This window comes from Danio rerio, chromosome 3, assembly GCF_052040795.2.
Source record: "Danio rerio strain M-AB ecotype USA chromosome 3, GRCz13ab, whole genome shotgun sequence".
NCBI lineage: Eukaryota > Metazoa > Chordata > Actinopteri > Cypriniformes > Danionidae > Danio > Danio rerio.
The window spans coordinates 63191958-63205000 of NC_141023.1; the positions used below are offsets into that span (position 1 = coordinate 63191958).

Below are 13043 nucleotides of genomic sequence, written 5' to 3' on the forward strand. Positions count from 1 at the left end.
TGCTGTAACATTCGCTTCTGTAGAGTTGGGCGATTCATCGAATTTAAAGCGATCACGAAAAGTTGTTATTGTCAAGGAAGCATGGTGTGATTTGTAGTAAATCTCTGAAGGTCAAAGGGCGCTAGGGCTGGGCCGATAAATCATATCAAATCACAATAAAATTGATGTTGATAGCGATAATTAGCTTTAGATATTTTTACTCAATATTAATCTACCACCGCCATATCACCCTGCAGCCCAAGACTGGTTATTCACTGAAGCAAAGCAGGGCTGGTCAGTACCTGCATGGGATACCACATGGGAACCCTAGGTTGCTGTTGGAAGTGGTGTTAGAGAGGCCAGCAGGGGGCGCTCAACCTGTGGTCTGTGTGAGTCCTAATGCCCCAGTAAAGTGAAGGCGATACTATACTGTCAGTGGGTGTTGTCTTTTGGATGAGTTGGTAAACCGAGGTTCTGACTCTGTGTGGTCATTAAAAATCCCATGGCACTTCTCGTAAAGAGTAATGGTGTAATCCTGGTGTCCTGGCCAAAGTCCCTCAATCGGCCCTTATGATCATGGCCTCCCAATCATCCCCATCCACCAAATTGGCTCTATCACTGTCTCTCCACTCCACCAATAATAGCTGGTGTGTGGTGAGCGCACTGGCCTTTCGAGTCTTCTGGCTTTTGAGTTCGTTCATCACGTGACAGAATGACTCAAACCCGAGGACTCGAGAGACTCGGTTCAGTTCTTTTTCCGGCTCTAGACGCATATGATTGGCCCGTGATGAACAAATGACTCAAAACCTATAGAGCAGGGGTTTTCAAAGTGTGAGGCGTGCCTCCCCTGGGGGGCGCCAGAGCTTGTCAGGGGAGGCGCGGGGAAAATATTATATAATAAAAATATAAATATTAAGTTTAATTATTATATGTATTTTTTATTATATTTAAACGTTTTAATTAAACAAAGCTAAAAAAAATTATACGTCAAAAATAAGAAAACCTTTTTTACCCAGAAGGCCATAGCTGTGAATTCGATTCTGTTTGGCAAGCCCGCCAATACAGGTATATGCCTGCTAATACAATGGATCGGTTTCTGAGACCCCCCGATTCAAAGCCTTCAAGTTCAGGGCTTAAACCCAAAAGACGACGATATGATGATCAGTATTTGAGTTTAGGATTTACGTGGACAGGACCAGCTGATGAACCACGACCTTTATGTGTGGTTTGTCAAGATATTTTGGCTAATGACAGCATGAGACCCGCTAAACTTCGGCGACATCTTGAAAACAAGCATGTATTTGCTCAACAAGTATGATTGGCCTGTGATGAACAAATGACTCAAACCCGATAGAGGACTCGAGGTGAGCGGATCGATTCTTTTTCCAGCTCTAAACGCATATGATCGGCTTCTGCCTTTCTGCGATGAACAACTCAAAAGACTGAATGATACCACCTGCACAAATGTGCGCACGCGGCGGACGAACGAATCACTCCCCAATAGGACTTGTAGTTCCCGAGTCTTTTTGAAGATTCGTTCAAAATGAACAAATCGTTTATGAACGACCCATCACTAATACAAAGAAAATGAGGACATCCACTGGGAAAAATGGTGGTTGCTGAATAAACGAATAAAAAAAATAAATATAATCTTTTCTCTAGGGAAAGTGCTGGATAATAATGAGCAAAAAGCATGTTTGTGAATCTACTTTCTATTTTTTTGTTTGTTTTGACTCTGCATAGCTGAATCCATTAGAGCAATTAGAGACGTAATGGAATATATTCATTCAGTAATGCAATAAATGGTGTTCTAATAATAAAAACACACTATTATGCTGCTTAAAACTAGTATAGGCGAATGTTGTATTCTTAGATTAGTAATTTAATTTGACAAAAAAAGTTAAATAGCTAGCTTTGACAGAAGCTGAAAATGGCTCCTGAGTATTTCAGCATTCGTGATTCTCTATATAATGGAATTGTTTGTGCAGAGATGTATCTGAGTTCAGCCGTTTCCTGAGGCTGTGTGTGTGAATGATGAAATCTCGTGCTCTGCCTCTCGCCTGTTGGGAGTCCTTCTGATCAAGTGACTCCAGTGATGCAGAAACTGAGGACTGCATATGTTGTCGAGTAGTTTTCACTTTGGGCTGTGCAATATATCTAAAAATTCTCATTCTCATTCATGACTATTTATTGAACGCATAATAAATGCACATAACTTCTCAAAACTTGCACTTATTTTGTTTTTGAAATGACATTGAAAATTTGGTTGGAATAGTGTTGTCACTATACTGGAATTTTTCGTACCAATCGATACTAAAATTTCATAAAAGCTCCATATGCAGCTAAAGTTTGAGCACCTATTTAAATAGTAAATTGGCCATTTTGCTCATGTGCTCAACAGAAATGATGGTGATTGGCTGTGAAGGTTATGTGTTTTCCTGTGCCTGAATGACGGATGCTCTCAGCGATACTTCTAGCTTCAGTAATCCGGGGTCGCCACAGCGAAATGAACCACCAACTCCTTCCTGGCGCAACACATCTCTGGGAAACAGACACACACACATACACTACGAACAATTTAGCTTACCCAATTCACCTGTACCGCATGTCTTTGGATTGTGAGGGAAACCCACATGAACCCAAGGAGAACATGCAAACTCCTCATAGAAACGCCGACTGACCCAGCCGAGGCTCGAACCAGCGACCTTCTCGCGCCACTGCTTTACGACACCTCATTTTGTGCGAATTGTGTCATTGCGCTGTATGTCTAATCACATCCTGGCATTGACTTAACATGTAAACCACTCACACTTAACGCTTCATTTGCATCTTGTGTGAACGTAGTACGTACCATAAGATTGGTCCTCTGACCTTCTGTGAAGTGTAACTTCTGGTCCTGACACGCCAAAGCTTGTGTATAGTCTTAACTGGATTAGATGACCGAGCCTCACAGGTTAACAAACAATCTCTTGGGTTAATCTCTGGTTAATCTGTTTGGGTGATCTGATTGCAAATCTGCTGTTAGGATTTAGCTGGCTGTGAAGACGGACTTTGATTGTAGTGTTGAATACAGTCATTTAAAGTATGGCAGGGGCCAATTTTCAACCGCACATTCCCTGTGTTTTTGCTTGCTTCAGTGCCGGGTCCAGACAGCAGTGTGCATTCAGCACTTCTGGCTGTTCAGGCGGCGAAGCTTGTTTTAAATCCGTGTAAATGTCAGTCTTGAAAAGGGCTTTTATTCATCTGATGGAGTGCTGAGCTCAGCCTCGGGGACTGTTTGACAGGTGCAGTGTGTTTCTCTGCACAGAACAAGCGCTCGGCTTCACGCTCGATGACTGTTGTTTTTGTTTTCTCTGGTGTGCCATGTTATAGGTTTAGTCCATAGCTAAACACCCACGTCTTGATTAAGATGCAGAACAGCCTTTATTGGTGATGTTGCTCGGGAAAGGGCTGTCATGATTTTTAAATTTGCCTGACAATTAATTGTCGAAGGCAAAAATTCTATTAGTGCTGTCTGATTTCGAGCTCTGACAGTTATTGTCTGTTTTTGGTATTTGTCATGCTTTTTGAGCACGTGATTTGTTGTTGTTTGTAATTGACATTGCTGCATGTGATGTCGAATGTGATTTATGTTTTATGTGATTAACATTGTATATGATTTGACATGATATGTGATTGTTGTATGTGATTTGACATGATATGTGATTGTTGTATGTGATTTGAATATTGACGTTGTTTGCTGCTGTTGTGTGTGATTGCTGCATGTGGTTGTAGCATGTAATTATTGTTATATGTGACTGATTGTTGTATACGTGTTGTTGTTGTGTGTGATTGACGTCTAAGAGTGATGATGATTGACATTAGCCCCTTTCACACATACAGACCTTTCCGGAAAATTGCCGGGAATTTTCCGGAAAGGTGTGTATGTGTGAACAGGTCCTTTTTGAAAATACCAGTAAATTCGTTCTGGCTATTTTCCGGAAAGAGAAGTTGTAACATTACCGATAATTTGCCGGAATGCTGCGCTGTGTGAATGCAGAAGCAAGATTACCGTAATAAGCGCGTGCACGTCTAGAACGTGCTGACGTAAGACGTCTGCTTTAGCCAATCACAACAGTCAGACGCATTTACGTCCGCACGGTTTGTGAGGATAAAAGCCTTTGAATATTTTTCCAGACACATTTAGCTGCTAGAAGTTAGTCAGATCACGTTTATATGTTCTTCTTAATGCCAACTGTGTAAATAATCATCGATGAGATGCTTATGAAAAGCCGTTGTTTGTTTACCTTCAAGCTTTGCGTGTGCCTGTGAAACAGCCTGTGAGCGTCTGCACACGCACATATTATGAACATCTCGACATGCGAAAGTTGTTCACAATATTGATCATCCACAGAGTTTGTAATTTAGTCAAATGTTTACAAACACGAGCGCAGCCGTTTAAAGCTCATTTGGGGTGAATGATGTCAGAATTTGCCGGTATTTTGGAATGGATGTGTGAATGCTCTTTTCTGGAATAATTCCGTAACGTCCTCGCCTGTGTGAACAGCGCTTTTTTGAATATACCGGTAAAGTCGTTCCGGAAATTTTCCAGATATTTACCGGTATCACTGTGTGAAAGGGGCTATTGTTGCATGTGGTTGATTTGATGTTGAAATGTGAATATTGATTGACATTGTATGGAATTAACTAGAGGTGTGAACCTACACTAGTCTCACGGTTCGGTTACGATTATCATGCCATCGATTCGGTTCAATTCGATATTTTGGTGCATTACGGTGCATTGACGGTGCTTTCCATACACAGTTTTATATTTTCTTCACAGCAGCAGTTCTTGTATTAAAATGTATGAATATATTGATATTTATATACTATTTGTTATACAATTTTGTCATTTAATACAAACAGTCAGATATATAAACTGTAACGTTAAACAAAACGAGCATTTAGCAAATAATATAAACAAATATAAATATCCAGCTCAATTTCTGATCCTTGTCTAGTTCTCTTACACCTCTTTGATTGGTCACACCCTCAAAAAAAACGGTTGCGATTGGCTCTTGCGCGCTGCGTTCTTCACAGATGAGTGATGCTGATAAGCGGCAGGCGGCAGCGGCGATCTCACAACTGATGTATGATAGACACGGTGGAGAAAACTCTGCAGACACGCGCTCGTTCCTGTATGCAAAAGTAACGCTGTAAAACAGCCGAGAAGAGAAGAAAAGCCACACCAGCAGGTCAAATGGGCCACTGTGTGTGTGTGAGAAAGAGAGAGAGAAATGGAGTAGGCTACTTTCATTCTCTCGATCTCAGTGAAATAGGGGCTATTTTTGTATATGTCAGTGAAAGACTGATCCAGCAAACACACACAGTGAAATTGTGCACAGTTTATGAGTTTTAAGTAGTTAAAGCGCTGTAAATACTCGCGATCGCCTCCCTCGCGACAGAGCGCATATGAGGTAAATGACATCAGTAATAACCGGTTATGATTATTACTGAACCGATACCGAACTGTCCGAGTCTGCATCGCAGTGCACCGAAAAAACGATTATTTTTGACACCCCTAGAATTAACATTGTTTAATGTGATGATCCATCCATTTTTGTTAAATGTGTGTGATGTCATTGACTAACGTTCCACGTCATTGATTGTTGAATATGATTGACGTTGTATGTGATTAGTGTTGTTGCATGTGATTTAACATTGTTGGATGGCTTGTTGTTGTATGTGATTTGACGTGTGACTGGTTGTTGCATATGATTGACGTTGTATGCGATTAACATAGTTGCATGAGATGGATTATTGTTGCGATTAAACTTTTGACTGATGTTGCTCGGTGTAATTAATGGTTGTTGCATATGATTGACGTTGTATGTGATTGTTTTTGTATGTGTTTGTGATTGATGCTTGATGTGATTGACATGCTTTCATGGATTGTTGTTGTTTGTAATTGACGTTTAACCAATATTGTTCCATGTGATTGGTTGTTGTGCATGAAGTGTGTGATTGCTGATTGGCAGTGGATGTAATTAACATTAATGCATCTGGTTGATTGATTGTTGTAAGTGAGTGACAGTATTGTATGTCACTGATATATTGTTGTATGTGATCTATTGCTGCATGTAATTGATTGTTGTATGCGATTGATTGTTAATAGTACACATGATTGACCCTGTTGTATTTGATTGCAGGAGCTCTTACGGTGGGACTGGTGCGGCAGTGTCAGACGATTCACGGACGAGACCGAACCTGCATCCCGCCCCGACTGCCCCCAGAGTGGGTCACCACGCTCTTCTTCATCATCATGGGCATCATCTCCCTCACAGTCACCTGCGGCCTACTGGTGGCCTCGCACTGGCGAAGAGAAGCCACGAAATACGCCAGGTGGATCGCCTTCACAGGAAGTGAGTCACACTTTTCATACTTCAATATTCTTTTATTTAGACCTTTTTGGAAGTATGTAAAGTGGCCAGATGTAAAAGTGGTGTGTGTGTGTTAGGGTTGCACGATACTGGAATTCGGTGACATTATTTTAAAAATGTCCTTTTCCCGCCAACATTTGAGCGCTACTGAGTTTATAATGAATATTTAAACTGAAAATTACAGTCTGAATTAGTTTCGAATTCCAGTATCAATCCTGTGACAACCCTAGTGTGTGTGTGTTTAGTTTTTGTTTATTATTATAGCTCACATTCATATTAAATGATTAATTAAACTCAATTACTTGAAATGCTTAAATACTGTATGAAAAAAGCATTTTGATTAATTTCTTAATTAGGGGTGTCACTATTTCGATTTTAAATCGAAATCGATCGAAATTTATGCTCAATATCGATTATCGAATCAAAAAATAAAATCTTCGATGCTGCCACGCCCCCATGTCACGTCAGCTTGGCTTGCCAAGCGGGAAAAAAAACGGCTTGTTGAAGTGCTTGTTAAACTGCAGAAGCTGGAGACCCGTCGACAGAGCTTAAACCCTCTCCTCTTTCAATGAAGTCGCCGGTGTGAAAGCATTTTGGATTTCCAGTGAGTTATGTTGACAACGTTCGTGTTGTCGACAAAAAAACACAGTTTTGCAAGCTCTGCTATGTATGTATTAGGGTTCGTCCGATAGACAACACCGGCATCGCGATCCTCCGCCCGCCCCCGTTGCAAATCCGCTCACGAAAAGTACACACTCAGGCCCTGTTTACACTATCTTTGTTTTTAAATGGCATTTTAGAACGACAACAATTTGACATCCACAGTGGCGTGTAGCATTTCTGAGCAGCCCTCCTTCCTCTCTACCTCTGAAAATGCACATCACGTGACCACTCAGACACAGACACAGACAGCCATGCGCTCGAGACAGCAGGTCCAGGCAGTCAGAGGACTGCTTCAATCTTTCACTCACTTGTATTTAGTCATTTTAGCGAACACCTCAGATACTGTTGGCTGGTTCCTGTTGGTTGTGCGTCTTTTTTTACCGACGCCATTATAACGACACAGATCACTGCCTATTCACGAGTCCCGCAGAAAAAGTGATTGACAGGTGGTAATTATGTGTGTATCTTGCCTTTATTCATTTACTGTATGATTTGTTTATGGGTAAAACAAAGACCATGCAGGTCAGGTAGTTTAAACGGTAGGCTACAAATAATTAATTCGTCATTAATTAATTAATTATTCATAATCGAAAATTGATATCGAATCGTACCTTTAGAATCGAAAATGTAATCAAATCGAGGATTTAGAGGATTGTGACACCCTTAATAAATATATATATATATATATATATATATATATATATATATATATATATATATATATATATATATATATATATATATATATATATATATATATATATATATATAAAAGAAGCATGTTGTTTATTTTGTGGTGCCTCAAAATACACTGTTTATAGTAATACTTTTTTCACCTTTTGGGTGACCACAATCTTAAAACAGTCCAACACCAAGTTTGCAGTTGGTCATCGGTCTGCATCAGTCGGGCATGTTAGTTTGGTACAGCATACAGGGCTGCGTCGGATCCATGTGCACTCAACGCAGAAGAATAAATCAGTCTTAAATTAAAACAATACTGTAAAAACACTTATATTTTCAGATTCTTTACAATCGAAAATGTAATCGAATCGAGGATTTGGAGGATCGTGACACTTAATTAATTTAATTGATTCATTTCTTCTTAATTAAATTATTCAGTGGCACACATTTTTAAAGCATCAATTCGCATTTAAACAGTGATTTTGGTCTGTAGACATCAGTGTTTTAATCCAAACTATCTTGATTTGAAATGTTTGTAGCAGAGAGAATAATGCTGGTTGAAAAGACAGAGGCTGTTTCATAAGCATATATGACGACTACTCTCACTGGGTCAAAGGCAGATTTGAGAGGATTAAGAAACATATGCATATCTTAGTCATTGTAGAATTAATATCACATGGTTATTTGAATCGAGACTGCATGTTGCTTCTGTCAAATCAGTGACAGTGCAAATATAAAACATTAACCAAAGTCTTTGGAGTTACAGGTTGAAAATCAGGTAATGGATATCAAGGATTAGTTGATAGGCTTGAGTAATTAACCAGCCTAGAATTGACCAGCATTAAAGGTGTTCATTTCTATGTTATGTTTGCTGTGGAGGCTCAATTTGTGTTTGCCTTTTAAAGACGTGGCACTGTGCTGCACTTATTGTCACCACTTTGTGGACCCTGTGCAATAAATTCCCAATCATAAAAAAATCATTCAATTAAATCTTGAAAATTAAATAGATGCCTTTGCACAGCCGAAGAAATGGTAAACTTCTAAGTCAAGAATCGACTCTCGGAATTGAAATTGGATTGGGAAGTTCCTAAAAATTCACACCCCTAATATAAATACAGTAGTTGGCCTTTGAAGTGGATCAAACCTTTCTATAAAGTGATCCTAAACTATTCAACAACACTCATTCTTGTCTTTAGTCTGTCTTGAAAGCCCTTTTTGATCTAATGTGTGTTGTCAAAAGTATCGAGTTCTGTACCAATTTTTCAGTACAGATTGGTTTGGTACCAAAAGTTTAAGAACACATTGATACCGAACTCAGTACTTTTGATATATATATATATATATATATATATATATATATATATATATATATATATATATATATATATATATATATATATATATATATAATAGGGCTGCACAATATATTGTTTCAGCATCAATATCACAATGTGCGAATCTTCAAGTCACATCGCAGGATCAACAATGTCATGTTGGGATTCATATTGCATTAATTTTCATATGGATGCGTTTTTAAGGTGAATGTGATTTTAAACCAAGTTTACAAATTCAATATAAATTGTTTAATTCTTTATACAGTGAAGATTGTGTGGTTTTGTTTTACATTTGATTATACATTTGATTATATCGTTTGGGGTTATTTTAATACTTGTGCTAAATATATACTTTTAAAATGTTCCAGTGCCCAAACGGTGCCTGAATTAATACTTTTAAGCCACAAAATTATGCTGGACGACTCTAGAAAAATCTAGAAGAGTGTTGTCTTAATGAAACTGATCTCAAAAGCCGAATCATTTCTTTACGCCTCATTCACACGGGGCGTCAGCGTCAATGCTTCCCATTCACTTTGATTTGTGGATCCATTGCATTGTGGATCCGTCGGCGCCGCTTCAGAGGCGTTGCTCGCTGCAGAAGTTGGAACTAGCTCAACTTTTCAAGCGCCGACAGAAGCGTCAGCCAATCAGATCGCTGTATGCAAATATACCAGCTAAACAGTGGCCTATTGCGCCCCCTAACTTTTTTTTGAGCATAGTGATTGAATATTTAATCGCGGACAGGAGTCTCCACATCTCAGCTCGTAGATTTACAGGCACACAGAGTCAATTTGGGAGATATAAAATGCACATAAATTATTTAAACGCAAAACCGAGAAAACCGCAAGTCACAAGCGCGTATTGAACCATGGAGGTCGTACCGAACGGTTCAATATTATATTGAGAACCGTGGCATCCCTAATGTGTATATATATATATATATATATATATATATATATATATATATATATATATATATATATATATATATATATATATATATATATATATATATATATATATGCATATATACACACGACTTATGTAGCATAAACATATTTTAAAAAAGATGACAGTATTCACGTTTTTATAAAGTCAGTGTCATGATATATAGGGTTAGAAATGAAAATTTACAAATGTAAAATGCTTGATTCCCAAAAGTCTTAAGATAGGTCCCCATGTGGTTTCAGTTTTTTTTTTTTTTTTTTTTTTTTGTATTTCAAGAAAGTTAAAATGTTCAAATAATCGAGAATTTAATTTTAGGCCAAATCGCCCAGCCCTACTACACATGCAATATTGGATTTAGATCTATCCCATCTTGTCGATCCAGCAAAAATGGGGTATGAAAGCCGATATCTGATCTGAATATCAAATCTGCTGTTTGTTTGTCGCACCCCTGAAGAGACATCTTTAGAGAAACTTGTTCTACATGCAAGTTTTTGTTTGTTTGTATTGAGCAAGCAAAAATGTCCACCAATGCGCAAACCTTCCATTGAAAAGATGATCATTTGACAGACGTTTCTCAATCGGATCTGCAGAAGGGCTTAACTAAACATTGGTTTTACACCAGCAAATGAGGTGTCGCTTCCCAGCTGTGGGGAACATGAAACACCGACCAATTTAAAGTGCATCTCACGGAAAGCGTCAGGGAGACAGATGATCTCTGTGCTTTGGGCTGGAGCGGGACTCTGAGGTGTTGTGTGTCTGCCCAACGTGTGCGTTTCGCATCTGTTGTGTTCGCTCGCTGGAGACACTATTAACTTTCTTCTCCATTTTTCACGCTGGATTACGTGTGCCTTTGTGTCTCATATAAAGAAGCCTCTCAGTTTAAAGCTCCTCTTAGGATACAGAGCATTCAGAAGGAAATGGCAAGCGGCAGTAGTTAACAGAGTGGCAAATTTATCACCTTTATATAATGTCAACACAACACATAATTTACGTCAACACAAAAAGTAGCTAAAACGTAAGCAGAATTTGCTGTTTGGAGTGGGTTTGATGACTTTGCTTAATCTTTTAAGTTGTGTTGACAGGGTATTTCTATACATCAGGTAAAGTTTGGAATTGATAAAGTAAACCTAGAAAATGTAGGGTTGCACAACATATTATTTCAGCATTGAACTCGCAATGTGATCATTCGCAATAGTCACATCGCAGGATCTGAAATGTTCATTCATTCACTTTCTTTTCGGCTTATTCCTTTAATCAATCTGGGGTCGCCATAACCAAAAACCATAATCAAATCATAAATAAATAAAGATAAGTTACACATAAAGCACCACCTGTCAATCACTTTTTCCGCTGGAGTCTGGCATGAATAGGCAGAGTGATCTGTGTTGTTATGATGGCGTCGTCAAACTGAGGCCCCGTTTACACTAGTCCTCATGCACTCTGGTGGTGGATGAGGAGATTCATTATATAAATGTAAGGAATTATTATTATTATTATTATTATTATTGACATTATTAACATTATTATTATTATTAACATTATTATCAATATTATTATTAATAACATTATTATTATTATTATTGACATTAACATTATTATTAACATTATTATTAATAATGATAATATTATTATTATTATTATTATTGACATTATTAACATTATAATAATAATTATTATTATTAACATTATTATTAATATTATTATTAATATTATTATTATTAACATTATTATTAACATTATTATTATTATTATTAACATTATTATTATTAACATTATTATTAATATTATTATTATTATTGTTATTATTATTATTATTATTATTGGCATTATTAACATTATTATTATTATTAACATTATTATCAATATTATTATTAATAACATTATTATTATTATTATTGACATTAACATTATTATTAACATTATTATTAATAATGATATTATTATTATTATTATTATTATTATTATTATTGACATTATTAACATTATAATAATAATTATTATTATTAACATTATTATTAATATTATTATTAATATTATTATTATTAACATTATTATTAACATTATTATTATTATTATTAACATTATTATTATTAACATTATTATTAATATTATTATTATTATTATTATTATTATTATTATTGGCATTAACATTATTATTATTATTAACATTATTATTAATATTATTATTATTATTGACATTAACATTATTATTATTATTGACATTATTATTATTATTATTATTATTGACATTATTAACAGTATATTTATTATTATTATTATTAACATTATTATTAACATTATTATTATTATTATTATTGACATTATTTACATCATAATTATTATTATTATCATTATTAACATTATTATTATTATTATTATTATTAACATTATTATTATTATTATTATTATTAACATTATTAACATTATTATTAATATTTTTAAAATATGTTCTAACTTTTTTATTTGCCAAAAAATTTTTAAATAAGACATTGTTTAACTACAAATACAGTATGATCTTCAATATGAAGAAGATTGTCTGACTTCTCCACAATTTTAACTTTCATTGGTTGCATTTGTATGGTTTTGAATTCAGTCTCTGTTCAGACAATTATATTATTTTTATTACTGAGAGCTTTGCATGAGATTTGATGCACTCAACTTTTCTCTGGTCGACACTGGACTTTTTCTGTTAACTATAAACACAGAACTACTAAAGCTGAAGCTAAATAGAAAGGTTTTCCCAAAATAAAAAGTAAACCTTTAATAAAAGGAATAGTATCGAGATACAAACTCATTTTAAAAGGCTAAGTTTTAATAACCTTTCTAGGAACTTGCATAGTGAGTTCAAGTCTGGTTATGTAAGACAGATCTCCCCTAAGAGGGAAAATGATCTTCAACATGTTGACATTTTATTACACCAACTGCGAGTTCAATCATGGCTAATTGGTTGGGAATGAATTACTTGAAGCAGATATTAGTAAGTAAGTTATTTCTTGAAGTCATCATGTTTAAAAGCTGA

At 36.1% G+C, this 13043-nt stretch overlaps 1 protein-coding gene across 3 annotated transcripts in view; it reads left to right on the plus strand.

Moving 5' to 3' along the window:
- The window catches only part of mosmoa (modulator of smoothened a), a 65833-nt gene that overhangs the window by 29205 nt on the left and 23585 nt on the right, over positions 1–13043 (plus strand). For all 3 annotated transcript variants that reach the window (XR_015481376.1, XR_015481375.1, XM_087245325.1), the window contains exon 2: positions 6168–6380. Coding sequence is in view for 1 of the 3 variants with exons in the window: in XM_087245325.1 (XP_087101451.1) it covers positions 6168–6380 (213 nt within the window). In the remaining 2 variants the exon portion in view is untranslated. The remainder of the gene's footprint in view (positions 1–6167; positions 6381–13043) is intronic.